The sequence below is a fragment of the Capronia coronata genome (genome assembly GCF_000585585.1).
Source record: "Capronia coronata CBS 617.96 chromosome Unknown acBCG-supercont1.6, whole genome shotgun sequence".
NCBI classification, from domain to species: Eukaryota; Fungi; Ascomycota; class Eurotiomycetes; order Chaetothyriales; family Herpotrichiellaceae; genus Capronia; species Capronia coronata.
Genome location: NW_006912898.1, coordinates 236,492 through 255,527, shown reverse-complemented (window position 1 = coordinate 255,527; position 19,036 = coordinate 236,492). Strand labels below are relative to the sequence as shown.

At 52.8% G+C, this 19,036-nt stretch overlaps 7 protein-coding genes across 7 annotated transcripts; 3 read left to right on the top strand and 4 right to left on the bottom strand.

The window, feature by feature from the left end:
• Window positions 1–1,370, bottom strand: A1O1_06763 (uncharacterized protein; the record flags this gene model as incomplete). Its single annotated transcript, XM_007727640.1, has 3 exons — window positions 1–513; window positions 588–808; window positions 902–1,370. The coding sequence occupies 3 exons, from the start codon at window positions 1,368–1,370 to the stop codon at window positions 1–3; spliced, it is 1,203 nt and encodes a 400-aa protein (XP_007725830.1).
• Window positions 1,371–2,550: 1,180 nt separating this feature from the next.
• Window positions 2,551–3,834, bottom strand: A1O1_06762 (peptidylprolyl isomerase; the record flags this gene model as incomplete). The annotated part of the gene is made up of 1 exon (XM_007727639.1): window positions 2,551–3,834. One exon carries the CDS (start codon window positions 3,832–3,834, stop codon window positions 2,551–2,553), a length of 1,284 nt encoding a protein of 427 aa, XP_007725829.1.
• Window positions 3,835–4,552: 718 nt separating this feature from the next.
• A1O1_06761 (uncharacterized protein) lies at window positions 4,553–5,584 on the top strand (the record flags this gene model as incomplete). The annotated part of the gene is made up of 1 exon (XM_007727638.1): window positions 4,553–5,584. One exon carries the CDS (start codon window positions 4,553–4,555, stop codon window positions 5,582–5,584), a length of 1,032 nt encoding a protein of 343 aa, XP_007725828.1.
• A 4,422-nt stretch (window positions 5,585–10,006) lies between these two features.
• A1O1_06760 (uncharacterized protein) lies at window positions 10,007–11,401 on the top strand (the record flags this gene model as incomplete). Its single annotated transcript, XM_007727637.1, has 2 exons — window positions 10,007–11,302; window positions 11,357–11,401. 2 exons carry the CDS (start codon window positions 10,007–10,009, stop codon window positions 11,399–11,401), a joined length of 1,341 nt encoding a protein of 446 aa, XP_007725827.1.
• A 1,569-nt stretch (window positions 11,402–12,970) lies between these two features.
• A1O1_06759 (uncharacterized protein) lies at window positions 12,971–13,878 on the bottom strand (the record flags this gene model as incomplete). The annotated part of the gene is made up of 2 exons (XM_007727636.1): window positions 12,971–13,440; window positions 13,494–13,878. The coding sequence occupies 2 exons, from the start codon at window positions 13,876–13,878 to the stop codon at window positions 12,971–12,973; spliced, it is 855 nt and encodes a 284-aa protein (XP_007725826.1).
• A 57-nt stretch (window positions 13,879–13,935) lies between these two features.
• Window positions 13,936–14,316, top strand: A1O1_06758 (uncharacterized protein; the record flags this gene model as incomplete). Its single annotated transcript, XM_007727635.1, has 1 exon — window positions 13,936–14,316. One exon carries the CDS (start codon window positions 13,936–13,938, stop codon window positions 14,314–14,316), a length of 381 nt encoding a protein of 126 aa, XP_007725825.1.
• Window positions 14,317–17,237: 2,921 nt separating this feature from the next.
• Window positions 17,238–18,707, bottom strand: A1O1_06757 (uncharacterized protein; the record flags this gene model as incomplete). The annotated part of the gene is made up of 1 exon (XM_007727634.1): window positions 17,238–18,707. One exon carries the CDS (start codon window positions 18,705–18,707, stop codon window positions 17,238–17,240), a length of 1,470 nt encoding a protein of 489 aa, XP_007725824.1.
• Between the last annotated feature and the right edge of the window lie 329 nt (window positions 18,708–19,036).

Here is a 19,036-nt window from a genome sequence, read left to right as displayed (position 1 = left end):
CTAGCAGAACTCTCGGACCTTCTCGTCGGTGTCAACAAAGCAATCACCGCCGGTGGTGCTGGCGGCGCTGTCGTCGTCCTTCCAGACCTTGTCGGCCTTCTCGTTGAAGATCTCGTCGGCCTCGGCCTCGTCCACGGCTTTCTTCTGCGCCTCAATGGCCTTTGCGAGTTTGGCGTCCTTGGCTTCTCCTTCCTTCTTGAACACAGCGGGCCAGTCGACCTTCTTGCCATTAACCACGTCTGCTTCTGGAACCCACTCCGACCCCTTGCCCAGTCTGCCCAACTCGCCCAACTTAGCGACACCATGGCCCACGGCGCGGACGGCCAGACCTGCACCCTGGACGGCGAAGCCGACGGTGCGGAAAGGTGCCTTCATGACTCGCACCGTCTTTCGTTCTTTGACCTTCACCATGGGCATGCGTGGGAATGTTCGACGTTCGCCCGGCTGCAGACCCATCACCCAGTCCCATGTATGTTGACAGGCCGGTCCACGGTAATGGAAGTAGAAGGTGGCCTGTTGAACACCGCAAAAGAAGTGTCAGTCGGTTTGATCATATGTGGTGGATGGATATCTAGGACGAGACTTACAAGACCGGTTTTGTCGGCAACTGTCCATGTCACCTTCTGGTTTGGTCCCACGACAGGCTTGCTGACGACGAGGGCGACAAAGTAGACCTTTGCGTCTTGGGAGCACAGTTTGCTCTCATTGATCGCACGGTACTGATAGTCGGGGTAAGTTTTGGCCTCGTCAGTGCGCATTTCGCTATCGGACATCAGGTGGAGGGTCTCTTGGACGGTCAAGACTTTGACTATATCATCACATCACAAACAAGTCAGTCTTTTGAAGGTCTGGCGAAACAGAAGCAATCATGGGACGAGTTAGATCAAGCAACACCACGTACAAAGGAATTTCTGGATCCGCTCGGCAACTTGCTTCGGGGTCATGTCGCCGATGCAGCAGTCCAGGTGGTTGGTGCCCCATTTGCTGATGTCCTCCTTCTGAGTGCCCTTGTTGACATACAGATTGACACTGACAAAGTTGCAGCCATGTTTGATCGCCTCTTCACGGAGTAGGTTGACTGTGTCGATCTTGTCCTTGGTCTGTGAATCTATGTAGTTCTCATTGATGATGGTGATGTTCTTGTCAAAGGCGCCGTTGCGGATCTCGGATGCGACCTTGTCCCGACCCTGGACGGGGAAACCTCTGGGCATGTCGACCTTGGCCAGGTAGACAATGGTCGAGGAAGCGATCATGTCACACAGCTGGATTGTATGAGGCATGTTGGCAAAGGGGTCGTTGACATACACCACTGGCGCCAGGGGCAGACCAGAAGTGACGCCGACGGCTTCTCTCTTGGAGAGCTTGCCCATGTTGACGACTGGACTGGTAACGATACCTAGGTAGTCACTGGTGATGCTGGAGTGTCGAGGATATTGGAGGAGGCGGTAAGGTCTGGTGTGAGGGAGGGGTCGAAGGTAGGGTTATAGATCGGATCAATAACAGTAGGATCAAGGAGGGAGGGACAAGGGTGGAATGTAGATGTCTCGGTGGTCAGTGGTTGCAGTGAGGTGATACCGAACTTAAGGAAGGGATCAAGTGACTCCCAAGGGCGCAGCCCAACCGGAGAGTCCACTGCTTGCTTGGCCTGGATGCCTTTGAGGATGAGAAGAGTGGGAAGTGAGAAGTGGGAGAAGAAAGAGGGTGAAGTCGAGAGGCAGTGAAGTTGTAAAGTTGGTGTTGGTGTTGGTGATGATTGACTCACGGTTGAGTCACGTCCACACTTCACACTTCACAGGTACATAGAGACAAAGACTGTCGCGTGGGATGGAGGGGCACAGAAAGGCAACAGGGGACGACAGGATTCATTACACCGCACGAGGCTGAATTGCTGTTGCTGTCAATCGCCCATCATCTCTTGGTCGTCTTTCTCTTCATCCGCTTAGTGATGAGAGTCATGGTCATGAGCGGCAATCGAATGGACTGAAGCCGAGTCGAACATCGCCTACCACACAACCATTTGCTACAACCGGGACATGAGAACTCAATGGTGAATGTGAATCACAAGGACCCAGAGACCAGGCGACCACAAGGCAGAATGGTAGAATGTCCACGGCAAAGAGTCTTGACTCTTGCTTCTTCTCTTACCATGGCTCCATTCTCTCACATGCACTGTTCTTTTCCACCGGCTCAACACCCCCGATCTCAGTCAACCCACGATATGTCGTCTCGACAAGACAAGACCTCAACGAGCTCGGTTGTTGAAGCTTCAAGATTCCACTCTACCTTAGTCTCTGCCTCTTTGCCCACAATCCACTCGCCGGTGCGCGTACCGCCCAGGGAGGCCCCAGCCGCTGTCTGATTCGTCAGTTGTCCCACCACACACCGGTGTCTTCGTGGCCGTGCAGTTCCAAGGCAACGACTCGCACAACGCCCAGGTTGGACGAAGCAGACTGTTTGGTTGGAGTCGTGCCCGCCATCATCTGCACAACAGCTGGTTCTCGGGGGCCGCCGTGGGCTGCTGTCAAGAGGGCTGCAACCATCGGCCGTTCTCTAGTCGAAAGGTATGGGCCGCAGAGCGCCCGACGTACCCATTCGCTTTCGCATTTCCTCTCCCGCTGCCACCGTACTCGGGACTTTGATACCGCAGCAATCGCCCCAGTAGTCAGGTTCGTGACCGGTTTCCTTCACATGCTGCATCCTTTCCTGCTGCAACCGAGCCGTCTCGGGATCCAGCTGGCCCATATCTTCAGTGCCGGGTATCAGGCCGCCAAAGAGGAAGTGCTGCATGATGGGCAGTTTGCCGAGAACTTCTTTGACAAACATCTTCCGCATACCCTCCTCGATCTTGCGCCAATTCTTTGCACCCGAGATATCGTCGAGCATGGGACTGTGCCAGCGGAGTCCTTTCACCGTCTTGACGCTATCCACCCATCGGACTTGATTGAGGTAGATGTAGTCGTCCCCTTCCTCGTCCAGGACAACATTGTTGTGGATGGATCGCGGCGTGATGTAGGAGTGGCCGATGAGCTGACTCGCTCCGAACAAAAAGGGAAGGAAATGATAGTCGTCCAGTCCCCATACCCCGTGGCTACCAGCGGGCTCGAGATAGTATGTGCTCTGTATCCTCCTCATCAGCGTGAGATATCGCATGAACGTGTGCAAGACCAGAGCCGGAAAGTCCTCTCGCGGGATCTGCCCAAGCCGATACAGACACAACAACCACATCATAAAATTCAACTCATGCCCGGAGCCGTAATCGAGTCGCTCTTCCGAGCCAAAAGAATTGATCACATAGATGGATATCTCCTGTATGGCAGCCTCATTGTCTATTCCTAGCACCTCCTTATGGATTCTTTCAACGTTGCGTACGATAGCCTGATGCAGACTGCGGAAGACTGGGTTTCCGAATCTCGATCCCGTATCAAGAGGAGGGTACTGGTCAATGAGACCTTCGATAACGTCGAACACAGCATCGAGGCGCCGGATCGAGTCTGACAAATGCTGACGGTCGAGAGATGAGATCGGCCGTCCTCGGACGCAGTCTGATAGCGTGAATATCCATGCTTGGATCAAGGTATAGGTCGGGGACTTGAGGAACTTCTCATGGTCGGAAGGAGACAAGATGCGCTTGACAGGAACGGTGAAATGTATGGAGTCAGGCTGAGGAGGATCTGGCAACGGAGGCGTTTCTGGAGCAGGGTCGGAGGATGGTGTTGGTGGAGTGGAAGACTTCCTCTGCAATCGCGGTATGAGCTTTGGGATTGCACGAGGCTTGTCGACGCCAGGCGAGGTTGCAGGCGTCGAGCCATTAGACGCAGGGTCTTGAGAAGCCATGATTCAACAATGTTATGTTTGGCCGTTTCAGTGACTTGCCGTCATGAACTTGAGAGTCTGTAGAAATTGTGTCCGCGAACAGACTGCATGAGGTCACCGGCCGCTGGAGTGGCATGACACATGGCTTGCAGCGTGCCTCAACACCGTAGGCAATGATTAGCAGGCACCTGGAATTGTGATCCGGGGCTTCTTAGGCATGTCACGACCTGGATCTTAACCAAGTTGCCCCGCCTATGGCTCCTCTCAGGGCATCCTACTACACACGACAGCCAGCGGTGCTTCTCCAGCTTTCGGCTGTCCAGATGCCGCTAACAATACCTGAGGCGCCTACCTATCTCGCTACCTACCCAAATAAACGCAGCCAACGACGTCCCCGACTTTATTCTTATCATACTACCTACCTACGTAGGTATGAAATCACGCAATTCCCTGGGTTTATGAACAATATCTACAACTCGGCTCCTCATTTGCTTTACAGGCATGATCTATCCTACCGGAGGTGTCTAAACGTCCTCCACTGCTCCCCATGGTTGACGCCCATTCCCACTGCTAGACCTCCTTGGGAACCCCGGGGCGTATATCGTTGGACCGCCAGGGCACCTCCCAAAGCCTAAATGCCATCAAGTTACTGATCGTGACGATCGGGAGACACATACGCATCCAACAGCATTGGCATCCCTAATAGAGGGCCATTGCCCAGAGGAGAGGATATGTAGCCATGACTTCTCATGAGCAAGACCATAACGCTCCTGCTGAAGAACAGTCTGTCTGCTCCGAATCCGCGACCCCCAGGCCCTCCTCTACCGAGCTTCCTCCCGACACTCTCAGTAAGGTCCCCAGCATACGATTTTCAGAGGGCACCAAGACCCATTCAAGTTTGCGAAATCCAATGTCCAACTATCGTCGAACACCCAGCAGTTCGGATGAAATCACTCCCATCCGTGCGGCCGACGGAAACGCAGAACGTCGTTACAACACGGCGGACGATGCCTCAACCCTGCCGGGCAGTGGTGCAGCAGATGGACCTGAACAGGAAGAACAGCAAGACCAGGGGCCGAAGAAGGAGAAGAAACCAGCCTGGTTCAAGAGGTTGGCTGAAAAGTACGGCTCAGTGTCGTTGGAGAACAAGGGGTCCGTGGCCAGGGATCATTTGGCATTGGAAAGGACATTTCTGGCCTGGCTTCGCACCAGTCTCGCTTTTGCGAGCATCGGCATTGCCATCACCCAGCTGTTTCGACTCAACACCACGATAGCTAGTCGAGGGAGCGAGTCCATCTCCAGCGTTGCCCGAGCCCTGGGCCAGATGCCTCTGTCGCCTCTCGTCGGACAGTCGGTGCCCGCCGAACTGGTGCCATATCTACAGCAACTCGTCGCATCCGCCACCATTCCTTCCCCATCATTAGGGCCTACATTGCTTGACCAACTCCTCCTTCTTCCACCTCCTGACGCCTCCGGACTTCAGTATCCTAGGCGCGACGATATCGGCCCCTCTGCAATTGACGAAAGGGCGGCCACGAAGCTCAGACATGTGGGCAAGCCTCTCGGGGCCACGTTTCTCGGCATATCAATCATTGTCTTGTTCATTGGGTTTCACCGCTATTTCGAAGCCCAGCACTGGATCATCCGGGGAAAGTTCCCCGCCAGTCGTGGCAGCATTTTCATTGTTGGGTTCATCGCGGGCTCCCTGATCGTTGCAAGTCTTGCGGTTGTGCTGGCGATTGCGCCCACCAGTTTTGAGAAGAAACGGTGACAGCCTGCTGGAGGATGAGCTATCGCGTGATGGATTGCAGCGTTACAGGAACACGAATGAATTGTGTTCAGTAAGAGTTTCAATATCGGTGGCCAGCCCTCAGAAAATGGGAGCCCATGATACACGATAGGATAACATCATGTCTCTGAGACAAATGACCCGGAGAGCCACGAACCAAACGCAGCAAGGGAGCTGCGCAAGAAAGAGAGTGAGTGCTGGGCATGGCTTACTATCCCTTCGACGGATGTGTCATAGGCGCCTGTACGACGTCCTGCGCGCCGCCGGTCCCTATTGAGCGCCGCGCTACATTGGTTGAGAAAGAGCGCTCAAATCGGCATGACGGTCCATACATATACAGTGCTGCATCCCTCGAGGGAAGCAAGGAAATCTGGCTGGCGGGTTATCCCCTTCTCCTTGGTCATGTCTATCGCTTGCGGCTTCATTCTGATTTATGAAATGAGCCGATATCATCAGACAGGGCTTGGAACGGGGTTGACATGGCATTTGGTGACAGTGATGTTACCAGGTCGAGGCACAGCAGCACTTCCAGCAGCTCGGTGTGGCGTGGCCTTTACATCTGTCTACCAAACATTGTGCCCCTTCAAAGCTCGGCACAGGTACTTAGCCACTCCCGTGTACTGATTCGGCCAGAAGGTCATCCTCAGGGTTGCTCGACCCGATAAGTCTTAGCAAGCCTCTGCCCATGTTCGCGTTGGCAGTCGCGACGTTCTTGACCCGGCGGCGCGTCTACGCTATTTCCACCAAAGCGAGCGTCATTGATGGAAAGAGACGCACCGTGGAGCATCCTCGTCCGCTGGAGGGAGGGTATCCGGGAGCCCAAGATATCAGTGGCATGTGAAAAATAAAGAGGAAGACACTCCAGGAACCCGGAAGCTGGCAAGGCGGCATTGAAGTAGGTTGTGGTAGGCGAGCAATATAGTCGACGTGGAGGTGGGAGACGGGCGTTGGAAGCCTTCTCTCAAGTGAACGGCCTCCATCGCATTCTTTGCTCACCCATACGAGGCTTCAGGGCTGGGACTGGACAGGCAAAGGTCAGAGCAGATCAGCATGACTGGAACGGACTCCATTGCTGCCATACTGCTTTTGAGGTGATCTCGCTGTTAACTGCCGGACGACTCCCTGCCGCCCATAACCCATCAGACCAAAGTCCAATCAGAAGGGGATGGACCATTCGAGGGCCATTCGAGAACCGTCTTTCCGTGAAAACAGACAAAGAGACTCTAGGAGGCCCTGTCACAAAGATGCCGATCGAAAACAAAGGGATTTGGAGACTAGGTCAAGCGATGTCAGCCGATCGGGCCTGGATGTGTTTACTGCCTTGCCTTGTCAAGGGATCTGTTGCCGTCAATGAAATGGAGGTATTGACTCCGTAGATTGCGACAAGCAGATCGCGTTTCTGGGAAGACGCTTGCTCCAGTTGACCATGCAACACCTGGACTTGACTTTATATCATGGCGGTATCAGGACTGAAGCACAGTTGTCTTTCCATCCATCCATCCATCCATCCATCCATCTCATCCAGGTTGGCGTGATGAAGTTTCCATGTAGCTTCGCCAACGACAAGTAGCAACTGAATGACTTCAGCCTTAGCATATCATTCCTCAGGATCAAGCCATGAGTAGTTCTTCTGCCGTAGCAACATGTCGTTGTCTAGACCATGGAAATCTCCATGATCGTGCCGGCTCTTGTACTCTCCACTCTTTCGGTGGGTCCAGAGTAAGATTGAGATCCATTTTGTTTTCAACATACTAGAGAGTAAACAGATGCCGAACTCGGGCAGGTAACGTGGTGTCTACCTGTTGTTGAGAAAGGCTTCGAGGCAGAGAAGATTCGCAGATGTCTCTGAAGCTCGGTGAGTATAGAGACACAGAATCCGAGATCATGGTTCGGAAGATTTTGCGATGCAAGTCATCGCGCTGTGGCCTCCCTTGGCAGTCTTTCCAGCCACATCCGCCCCTGTAGCTGATGCTGGAATACTGTGTACGTAGTCGACTTGAGACAAGATGCGTCAGTGGTGGACAGATTCTGGTCAAAGTCGCAGGAGTGAAGTGAGCTGAAACACCCTCCGATGGGCCCGTCAACGCGCACCGTGGCCGCGTTGGCTCGAGATTGTGCCAATCTGTTTTGAGGTGGGTGATAATCGATATCGACAAGGGGAACAGGGCCAGGCGAGGATCCCAATGCAGGGGTTGGGTCCAATCATTCCACTAAGTCACCAGCTAAGGCCATGATTGACGTCCGCCGGCCCCATCAGGGCGTTGGACAAAAGCCCAAGCAACTTGTCGTCAGCTGCTTTATCCCCTGTTCTGCTTCTCGGATGGAAAAGCCACTGACCTACAGTGGCTTGGAGACTCGTATTTGGCAGGGTATGAGCTTCTGAAAGATGTTGGACAATGGAGTGGTTGGCCGAATAATGAATGTTTTATGTACGCAGTATGTACGTAGTTGTAACTGGATGGCTTGATTGTTGAACACATCACCAAACACCGTCACGTCCATTCATCTTCGTTCGAAGCAACATTCCGGAAATGAAGGTTCCGCATGTTACCAGATGCGTGCTGAAAATCCTCGCGCGTATGGTGCGGCGTCGTACGCAGTTAACACGGATTGCCGTGCATTGACAGCTATGATGATACCGCCAGCCTCGAACGGTGGTCTGTGACCGCGTGTGACCTTGGGTCGTGGTGTTAGAGGCATCATTGGTTGTTGGTTTGCATACTATCTCGCATCACACAGATCAATTCTGATGGACCATGACAAACATTCCAGCCAGATCCTGTAGCTTCAAAAACAGCTTTCGTCGTAGATTGGAAACTGTAGAATCATGGCAAGCATCACCGAAGTCCACGTTCGGGATCATTGCCATCAGAGGTGGCTAGTATATCAATCAGCCGGGACGGGCGCCGGGATCGAGAGATCATGTTTGTCAAAACGTTGAGCCCATTGTTATTTGCTAGGAGACCTTTACATCCTTTCCTTGCCTTGCTGGCCGGACCAGTATCTGTATATTGAGGTATCCATCGACAAGAAGTCACCATTTCTCTTGGTAAAGAGGAGGGTGGCACAGCATAGCTGCAAGGAAAGGCCAAGATAGCCGTACTCGTAAGCTCTGCACGAGGTCGAACCGGATCGACCCTGTGTAGTCCTGACTGCCTGACTGCGTAGGATGCTTGCTCGTCCTGCTATAGTCGTCACAACCGCGAATGGGCTGCTGACCTACAGACTGGATACACCATCAATCGTCTTTGGGGATATGCCATGTTCGTTTCATGTCGATCGAATGGACAAAATGCAATAAAACCAACGAGGATCGCTTGCGTGGCCTCCAGAATATACCTGTTCGTCTCCTCTAGGATTTTAGAAGGTGTCCTTTGGTTACTGATTCAGAGAGCTGAGTAGCTGCGTGCCCACCTCCACAATCACAGACGCGTCTCTTGACTCCTTGAACAACATTTTCGCTTGATGCAAGCTCTTCTCCGGAGTCCCATCGGCGGTTATGGGCAAGTTTTCGATGGACCAGATTCAGGAGTTTTCTCGTTCCCACGCAGGTATGTCTGGAGTGTCTTGGAGGGAAATCAAGGCCAATAATGGCGGCGGGTCAGGCTTGGGTTTAGTCTCTAGACATTGTCTAGTCGATGATGGAGAGTGGAGATGCAATTTCTTTGTTGTGAAGCGCGGACCATGGGTGATAAACAGGGGGCGGCGAGGAGCGAGCAGGGGGGTTGGAGGACAGAAAGCAGACTTTACCTGTTCCTGAAAGAATGGATGCCGGGCAGAGCACAAGGGGGACAAAGCCAGCACTGCGACTGGCCACCTGCCCGCCTGCGCTCCCCCTGCGCCCCCCAAATGCCCAGAGTTTCGCCCAGAAAGTCCTTCCTCTCTCTTTCCACTTCTCTCCTGCCACTGCAATTGTACAATCGTCAACACAACTGCACCAGAGATCTCAGCTGCAATCAAGCAGCCGTCTTTGCCCTCAGTTGGCTCACGCTCATTACCCAGAGAGACTTTTCTCTCGTTCCATTCCTTTTCAACAGAAGACAGACAAGCCTACGCTATACTCACGCGCCAACTTCTCGCCCTCCGGCCCTCATCCTCGTTCTCGAGCCTCTGCGCCTCAACATTCCAGCATTGATCATATGAGTTTTCGGCTTTGTATGTCCTTGTGACCCTGCGAACGGCCTCAAACTCCTTGCTTGCTTGCTCACACTCTCTGGTTGCTTTGCTTTGCTTTGTTTCCTGCAAACACTGGACGACAAAGGAAGACCGCTAACGCGCTGGACGTGTCTCTAGTCTCGTCGAGCCTCGCATTCATCAGTCCTACGTGACCGACACTCGTTGATACAGCTATCTGCCGGTCTTTGAGAGACTGTTGCGTCCGATCATTCCTACAATCTAGCCGATATGAAGCTCACTTCCATCGCCTTGACGGCGGCGGCTGCCACTGTCGCCGTGGCTCAACCGCATAACCATGCTCATCGACACTTGCACGAGCACAAACAACGCGCTGTTACCATGACCACCTATGCTGCAAGCCCTACTGCCTATGTCTACTTGCTTGATGGGCAGGAAATCTCGGCCGAGGAGGTGTGCGATGGACTACAGGACAATGCATTGAAGTTTGTGGATGGTTCTGATCCTGGTGTCTGCTCTTCCAGCGCAGCTGCCTCTACCAGCATCAGCGTTGCCGTTCCGACCACCACTCCTGCGGTTCCGACCACGGCCGCTGCCGAGCCAACTACGACCTCTGAGGCACCGACAACTTCGTCTGCTGCAGCCTCGAGCAGCGGTCCCGCGGAATTTTACCAAGCGCCAGCCTCGTCCTCGTCGGCTAGTGCCAGTGAGGCCCCCTCAAGCTCCAGCGCCAGCGCAGCGCCGTCCGCCTCTGCCTCCGCCTCCGTTTCTTCCAGTGGAACTGGCATCAGCGCACCTTTCCCTGATGGTCAACTCTCATGCTCCCAGTTCCCCTCTGACTATGGTGCTGTCGCCCTGGACTACCTTGGGTTGGGAGGCTGGTCCGGCTTGCAAGCCGTCACGATCGCCGGTGGCTTTGTTAACCACATTGTCACTGGCGTTTCAGGTGATACCTGCCGGGAGGGCATGATGTGTTCGTACGCTTGCCCGCCGGGCTACCAGAAGGCTCAATGGCCTTCGACTCAGGGTTCCACTGGCCAATCGGTTGGAGGTCTTTCTTGCAGTGGTGGAGTGCTTCGTTTGACAAACCCAAGCCTCTCCTCCACCCTTTGCATAGCCGGTGTTGGAGGTGTCCAGGCCACGAACAAGGCTAGTGGCGTGGTCGCGATCTGCCGTACCGACTATCCTGGTACCGAATCCGAAACCATTCCAGTCGAGCTTCAAGCCGGTGAGACCGAGGCGTTGGCTGTGCCTGACGCTGCCACCTACTACACTTGGGAAGGCAAGTCAACGTCTGCCCAATACTACCTCAACCCGATTGGATACCCTGCGTCAAAGGCTTGCCAATGGGGTAGCCCTGGTACGCCCTTGGGCAACTATGCTCCGATCAACTTTGGCGTTGGTGCCAGTGGAGGTGTGACATGGTTGTCCATCTTCCAAAACTCACCTACCACCAGCGCCCAGTACGAAGGAACTGTGGAGCTTCAAGGCAATCTGTCCGGCTCTTGCAAATATCAAAACGGACAATACTGTAGCTCTACAGGATGCAATTCGAACGGATGCACTGTGAGTACACCCCGTTCTGATCCTTTTTTGGAATATACACTAACAATGCTCTAGGTATCTGTCATCTCTGGCACGGCCACCTATGTCATCTCTAGCTAATCTTAGTTGGACAACAACTGTACATGAACACGATCTTGTTGCCCTTTCGAGTTGCATATCATGCCGGCGTCGACGTCAGGTTTCTCCGCATCATTTTTTCTTTTGTCCTTTTTGTTTCCGAGCACGAGCGAACTCATGGCCTCGACAATGATTGACAATTGGTTGGATATTGGATATGTGGAACGAAGATCTTAGGGATCTACCGCGATCATCATTGTCCCTGTACTCGATCAATAATCAAGGGCATTGGAGACGAACATAAACAGCAGTCCGATGTCTCTTGATCTCGACGCACATCTCAGGGCGACAGACTTGGTTTTCTCAATGCGACATGTAGACGGGGGTCAAGCTATCTTGATCAGGGAAGGGAGGGTTACTCAAGAGACGGTTCGGAAAGCTGGTCTAGTCCTGGTGCGTTGGATGGAATGGGGATGGATGGTGTTGGGCCTCCGACGTCCAGTGGCCACTTGGTGTCTGTGTATTTAGTTGGCTAGTTCCACCTGATTTGCAAGGCACGACCTAGGTGCTCAATCATTCTGTTTGTTCTCTGATGTTCACAGTGTCATTATACGGTTCGCTCGAAATAAAAATTACCACTACTACTATCTCATGCTTTCCTTCTCGACGACATTGCTTCCTCCGTTCTCCGTTCTCGCTGCACAAATCGTCGGCCTGCCCTGATTGTGCTCTGCTGTGCGCCAATCTGCAGTGTGCCATGTACGATGCAAGGATCCGTTCTATTCGAATTTTGATTGACTGGCCTGCCATCTGATCTGGAGCTGTCACGGTGTGACCACGATCGGTCGTCGCGTTTCGTTCATCACGGCATCCGGGATGGGACGAGGTAGACTCTAGCAGGGGTGGATCGGATTCCCAGACCATCTATGAAATACAGTACTAGTACTAGTACTAGTAGTAACGAGCAATTCCTGGATGCTTGAGGATACTACTGTCCAGTCCAGTCCAGTGTCCAGGAGGCATGCAGTCCTAGCAGGATGAGCGTTGATGCTTGGTACTTGGTCCGTAGTACCTAAGGTAGTACCCGGCCTTGTGGTGACGATGGTTATCCCCCCTGCCAAGACTCAGCCTTGCACGATCATTTAGGACCGCCCTGAACCAATACCTGATGGATAAAGTGAGTGCTACTACGTAGTACTACCTAGGTAAGCATCTTCCGAGTAGTACTAGTATACTAGAAGAAAGAAGTAAGCATTCGAGAAGTACAAGATGACCACACTTCTACAGAGACAGCAACATAATATACTTGAGAGACATCTAATGGGGGAAACAGCGATAGCCAACACCATCTGATCGACTTGTTCTCTCGTCATTTGTTCATCTACCAAAGTACATCTGCCTGGTTCGAACTTCGTATGGCCACAGCCACTCTCCTTCATCCGGATCAACCTTTCCCTAGCTGGCCCGAGGGTCGGACTGCTAGACACACGGGACATGGGACTCAGAGTGGACTTGGGGATCGTAGAGCGCGTAGTTGTCAACAATCCTGGGACTTTGGGCTTAGATATCTGCCCGCCAGCTCTATCGCAGACATCACCCACTCTCGAGAGTTCATTCTTTCTTTGTGAAAGAGCTGTATGCCGCACTGGCCAGGATGACCGCCTGCTGGTGCGGCTCGCCGTCGCGAATCAACTCGATGCATTTGTCGATATCCAGACCCAGCACTGGGCCAGAAACATGTTGGAGGACGCTCTTCAAGATCTGCTGACTCGCTCCCATATCCTCGTTCTGCTTCTCCAAGCTCTTGATCTTGCCTCCCATTTCTGTGATGCTCTCGACTGTATGCTTGCTGCTTTCTTGGAGGTGTTCAAGCTGTTGGTGGAGAAGCAGCTTTTCCTGAACTAGCCTATCTTTCTCCCTCTTCTCTGCAGCGAGGCCAGGAGAGCCAAAGAGCTCTAGAGAGCGAATCCTGTCAGCTTGTTCCTTGATGCTTTCTTTCTGGAGATCGGAGCATTCGAGGATCTTCTGTGCGTAAGCTCGGATCTTGTCGTATACATCTTGTGCCGTCTCGGCAGTTTTGGCTCGGACGAGTTGACCCCTGAAACATCTCCTGCTACTTCGGCCATGCTATTACTGCAGTTCACATCCATTGCTGGAGCCGCAGTGGTCACTTCAGTTTCGGCAGTCGTGGCAGTAGTGTCTTGACTGGCTATCGCGAAACCATTCCGGGTCATGATATCGTTTGCAGGTGGTTCCAGCTTGCGAACAGCGCCGATTTCTGCCACATCTCCTTCGGCTCCATATGGCAAGTGAAGACCATGTCCGTTGTGGGAGGATGCAGCGTCTCGACGGTCTCCTTGACTAGGTTGCTGGAAACTGCCAGATGGATTGATGGAGGTCCGTTGCTTCTTGTGGGCGTCTTGTCCAGCACCATCGTCTATCTCAGCTTTCCTCTTGTGATCAGGTTCTTTCTTCTCTTCGTCGATTCCCGCCAAGCTTGACCTTAAGACTTTCTCCATGTCATCGCTGTAGGAAACGTCAGTTCCCTCGAGAAGGGCACTTTCAGTTGGAAAAAGATGGGTGAAGTTGATAACGAACTTCTTCTCACCAACAACGCGGGCACAATGATCGGTGGTGGCGGGCCGAATGTATCAAAGGAAACCCGCAAGCTCAAGAAGGCGCAGGCTCTGCAACTTGAAAACAAAGCAGACAAGGCTCTGCAAGCGGCCTACGCGCAAGTTGAGGCTTGGGGAGAGAAGGCCAAGCTCACTGGTCCCGTCAAAACTGCGGCGAAGATGTACTTCAAGCGAGTGTACGAAGCCAATGCCCTTCGAGGCAAACAGACAGATGTCATCCTCGCTGGATGTCTCTTCATCGCTTGCCGTCAGCTCAGAACTCCCCGATCTTTCAACGAAATCTTCGGCTTGACTTCTGTCCCTAAGAAGGAGATTGCATAGATCCTGACTTTCAATCCTTGGTATAGGGTGCCATATGTAATACTTTTGAGAAAGTCGCGGTATTTCTTCACATCCACGAAATGGAGCAATAGTTGGTACTCTCCTGGGCGGCGCTGCTCGTCGGCTATATTGCCATGCTCCTCTTGTGACTGCGTGAGGGATAAAGCTACCATCCCTGGTTGTGCCAAGTTGTACTGGAGTTTGACGATTTCTTCTGTATACACCACTGTTTTCGACACTTGACTGTAGAGGGTGAAAAGCCAGTCCTCTTCGTGGTATGTTACATGGCCTGGAGGATTGAACCTGTGAGAGTGTGTGTCGTAGTACGACACACTCGCCGAGATCTTCGACATGGTTCAGGTAGTAGACGACGTACGACGTTGGCGGAGAGGAGGATAGAGGAGAGGACAGATCAGCAGGAATAGCGGTAGGCTGTCTTGAAGTCAGCACTTTCACTCGCTTCAAGTGAGCAATACCTTAACCTCCGAAGAAGGAGCAGTCGATACCTTGTTGGTGGGATGCTGTATTAATTGTAGAGGGAAGGAGTGACCCTGAGTCCGGAGATCAAGTCAGATCGACAAAGTGCAGGTGGGGGTCTTTGAGCGAAGGGGTTCGGACTTGAAGATTCGAAACGTGATACCAGATCGAGTGGTGAAGTGAAGATGAACTGAAGTGAGGAGTTGGGGAGTGAGCAAAACAAGTAAGATGAGTGAACGCTGAGGACCAGTTTGTGCGTCGAGGCCTGTATTAGACAGAAGAAATGCTTAGGTGCCAGACACAGAGAGGAAACGGGACTTGTACAATTCAGTGCTTTCCCCCTTATTGCCCACAGCAGGTTACAGCCGAGATCGAGCTGGCTTGAAGCGACTCGTAAGAACTTTTGTCTGAGATTGCGAATTAAGCTGTTGCGAGCTTGACGAACACGCCGCAGGAGGTGGATAAGGAAAGCTTCAAAGAGCGGATGAAGCTGATTTGTTGATACACCATTCCTCAGCGCGAGATGCTAAAGCTCGCCGGCATGTTCTTCTCAATGTAGCAAATCATCTCATGAAGTCATTGCAATTGAAGGACGCTCAACTCTCCGCCCTGCACAAGGGTGAGAAGCCCTTGGTGAAGCATCGTGTCCTATGTGATCAACCGCAGTCCGCAACGGATGGTGTTGGTGTTGTGGTTCAACCCATATTCCCTCCGATACCCACCGCTCTTCAAACAGCAACCGTGTGAGAATCAGCGCAGTTGGCGTCCTGTCTCCTACTGCTCAGAAGGCTTACTTCTTCTTGATAGACGCAACATGAGCGTCCGAGATGGAGCTACCATTCCTGATTTCCACCAAGAACTTGTCTGGATCCACGACAGAGACACACATGCCGATAAGATCCTTGAGGTGCTCAGCGTCGTCCTTGAGCATGATTTCGTTGGCTTTGTGAATCGAGAGTTCCACATTCACCTTGGTCTGCTCAGCGTCAAGATTGTCAAGCATCTTTTGGAGGTCCTCCTTTTCAGAGCGAAGTTCAAGCTGCTCGGCCACTTGGGAAAGTACTCGCGCCTTCAACGTGAATACTTCTTGCGACAAGCCATCGATCTTGGATTGTTGCTCCTTGATAGTGTAACCAACGCCCGCTCTGACAATCGCTCCTCGGTCATGCTGCGGATCTGCTCTTGCTTGTGCGCAAGCTCCGTCCGCAGTTGAGAGTTGGCATTCTTAAGCCTGCCGACCTCGCTGGCTTGTGCCTGAGTCTGACTGTGCACTTTGACTAGACCGTCGCGGAAGCTGTCGAATTGCGCTATGAGTCGCATGAATGGATCTGAACATCCGGTGTTGCCCAACTTGCGGCGTTTGGTAGATCTCACGACATCCTCGTCCGCAGACTCCGCATCCGAGACGTGCTCGAGAGCCTCCGCCATAGACTCATCGCAGCCTGCTTCTTGACAAGCGCTGTCGCCGTCCCCATCAGCCAAGTGGGTGGTCTCCTCATTGTGCTGTAGCACTTGCTCTCCATCGTCCTCAAGCTTCGTAGTAGATTGTGCGGGTTTACTGTCCAGCTCGATTTCCTGTGCCAGCGTTGCGAGATAGCAGTTCTTGGAGGTCCTGCCACATGCGTTAGTTACTGTATCCAATCCGGCGAGGAACTGACTTGTACCCCAAACCAAAGGTAGAACCAAGCAAAACCCAGCTGGCCTTGGCCCTGATAACGAAGACCGCCGACTTTGCCTGAACGGCTGGTTTGATCTTCAACAGAACCTGGTGTGCTCTCTGTCTCTCGTCACCCGTAATCCACATGCACACAAAGCCATTCTTGTTGTCAAAAGCTATATTGACGATGCTCTGAACGGAAATGACTTCTTGCTTGGGTGTCACAGTGGGAGAGACACACTGAGCATTTTAGGCGCATATTTGGCATTGAGGATGGCATCTTTGAGATCCGTATGATGCTCCCCGGTCAGGGTGTTGTAGTATGCCTCGATCTCGAATAGCGCCGCGGCAGCCTTGTTCGATCCAGGACGACCTCCGGTCGCTATGAACAAAACAAGTCAGCTGATGAAAGAGACTTGTCCCCATGTGAAAGAAGCCTTTTCGCCTGGTTGCAGGCATAGTTTCAGCAGGGACCGGATCTGATACGCGAGCAGACAACGAAAGCAGACTCACATGGTCGAGCTACTTGTTTTGTCTTCGCCATTGAGAAGGTTAGACGTTGTACGTTGAAACACCTTCTTACTCTATCCCTGACGGCGGCGGCAAAGAATCTGGATTTATGGACGCCGATGAGTGGCGGAGGAAAGGTGGGTGAAGTTTGTGTGATGGGTGGTTGACGACCAGGTGGATTAGAAGAAGTAGACAAGGTATGCAGGTGCAGGTATTCATACTTGTATGCGAGTAGCATCTTCACTTGGTCTCCTCCCGGACTTCACTGATTGTTTCTTCACTCTTTGAGTATACCTCCAAGCACTCTCCCGAGTACACCTCTCACATTACGATCATTGCCTGTTTTCAACGTTGTCAAAACCACGGCCACGCTGGTGGCAAATACTGCTTGTTCCCGACGAACGTATCGCTTGTCATAGACACGAGGCAGGATGGTGGCTATCGCCCTCGGCGCGACGAAGAAGGCAATCTCTTGTCGTCGACTAGGTTTCTCCAGAAGGATCGACCATCCGCACGCAAGACAACCAGCCAAAACGCACAACCCAGAATCCCACATTTGCGGCGACACAGTCTTGTTGGAAAAGAGTCTTGGTCCAAGGCGTTTCCGTGCGAGGCACACGCCATAGTAAAACATGGCGACAAATGCGGCCAGGAACGATGATGATCTCGCTGCAGATCTGATGCCTTCCAGCGGTGACTTCGTGCTCGGAGAGCGAAGGCGGGTAAGCACCTGAAGCGGTACATACAACTCCATCGCGAATTTCCAGCTTCGCCAAAACCGTGACATGGCATGGACCTCACAGCTCTTGCCGGTGCCACAATGGTACAACTCACAAGGTATGGGAACGGTTTTCGCGGGATCCCCGTATTCTTCCGGCAATCCAAGTTCATGGCACAGCCCCGTTAAAAGTGGTGCCTGCCCGGTATCTTGTCCATACACAAAATCACCCTGTCGGGCTAGCCGAAGGGCCTGAATGAGACGGCCATCTATATCAGCCACATTGGAGATCCAGCGGTTATACGCCCGAGGCAAACGATGCGGAGAGTAGAACCACGACCACATGATGATGGCAGCCGAGGCTGCGAATATCCAGGGATCAGCAGTTTTGCGGATGAGGTTTGCCAGAGCTGGAGTTTTGTGTTCCGGATGCCATGACTTGGAACGTGTACGAGTCCAAGTTGTGATGGCGGCGACGTCCAGAGCTCGACAGAAAGCAAACAGTGTGAAGTCAATGGTCTTTCCGGCGTAATGGGGATGGTACGACGGTGGAGGCAGATGATGTTGGTTCGGCAATTCAAGATTGCTGGCGTCGACTGTCGCCGTGGTGCGGGATTTTGCCCGTTTACGAACCCATGCCTCGTCCCGATTGAGGAGACCAAAAGCCACCCAGGCCGAGAGAAACGAACAGAGGAAGTGGAGACGAGCGTTGATACGGCCGCTAAGATGGCTGGAATTGGTCTTAGTAGTAGAGGAGAAGAGCCATTGAAGAAGGGTGCGAGCAACACGAGGCAGGATAGTGGCGCCTCCGACAATGACTGCAGCGGCGGTGGGAAAGCGGTTGACCTGGGTCGAGGTGTTGAGGATGCTATACAAGAGGCCCAACTTCTCTTGCGCCGACAGCTTTTGCTTTCGTAGCGTTCTCAGGAAATCCAACAGCCTGGGGCCGGTGACTGAGAGATATGCTAGGGTATATGCCCTGAGGACCGGCTTGAGCGGAGTGATGTCAACACGGCGCGTTGTCTCCATTGTCACCGGCTGGTGCCCTCATGAGTGCGTCTTGCCGTGGCATTCAGAGGAACAATATGAATCTGGACTTCGAGGGGTGCCGTTGTTGGCCCGACCGAGTATGAAATGGGGGTGAAGGATAGATGGACGTGTTGTACTGTAGATGCAGTTGATCTCGTCGTTCCTGAGACTGGCATGCGGTTCTGTGTCTGTGCTTGGCGGGAGCCTCGGCAGAATGTGGACACAAACGAGGCAGCCTTGAAAAGGGGCTGACATGTGAACACGAGGCACAAGGCTACATCTCTCCTCATATTGCTATTCCATCTATACATAATCTTGGATCTAGCTAT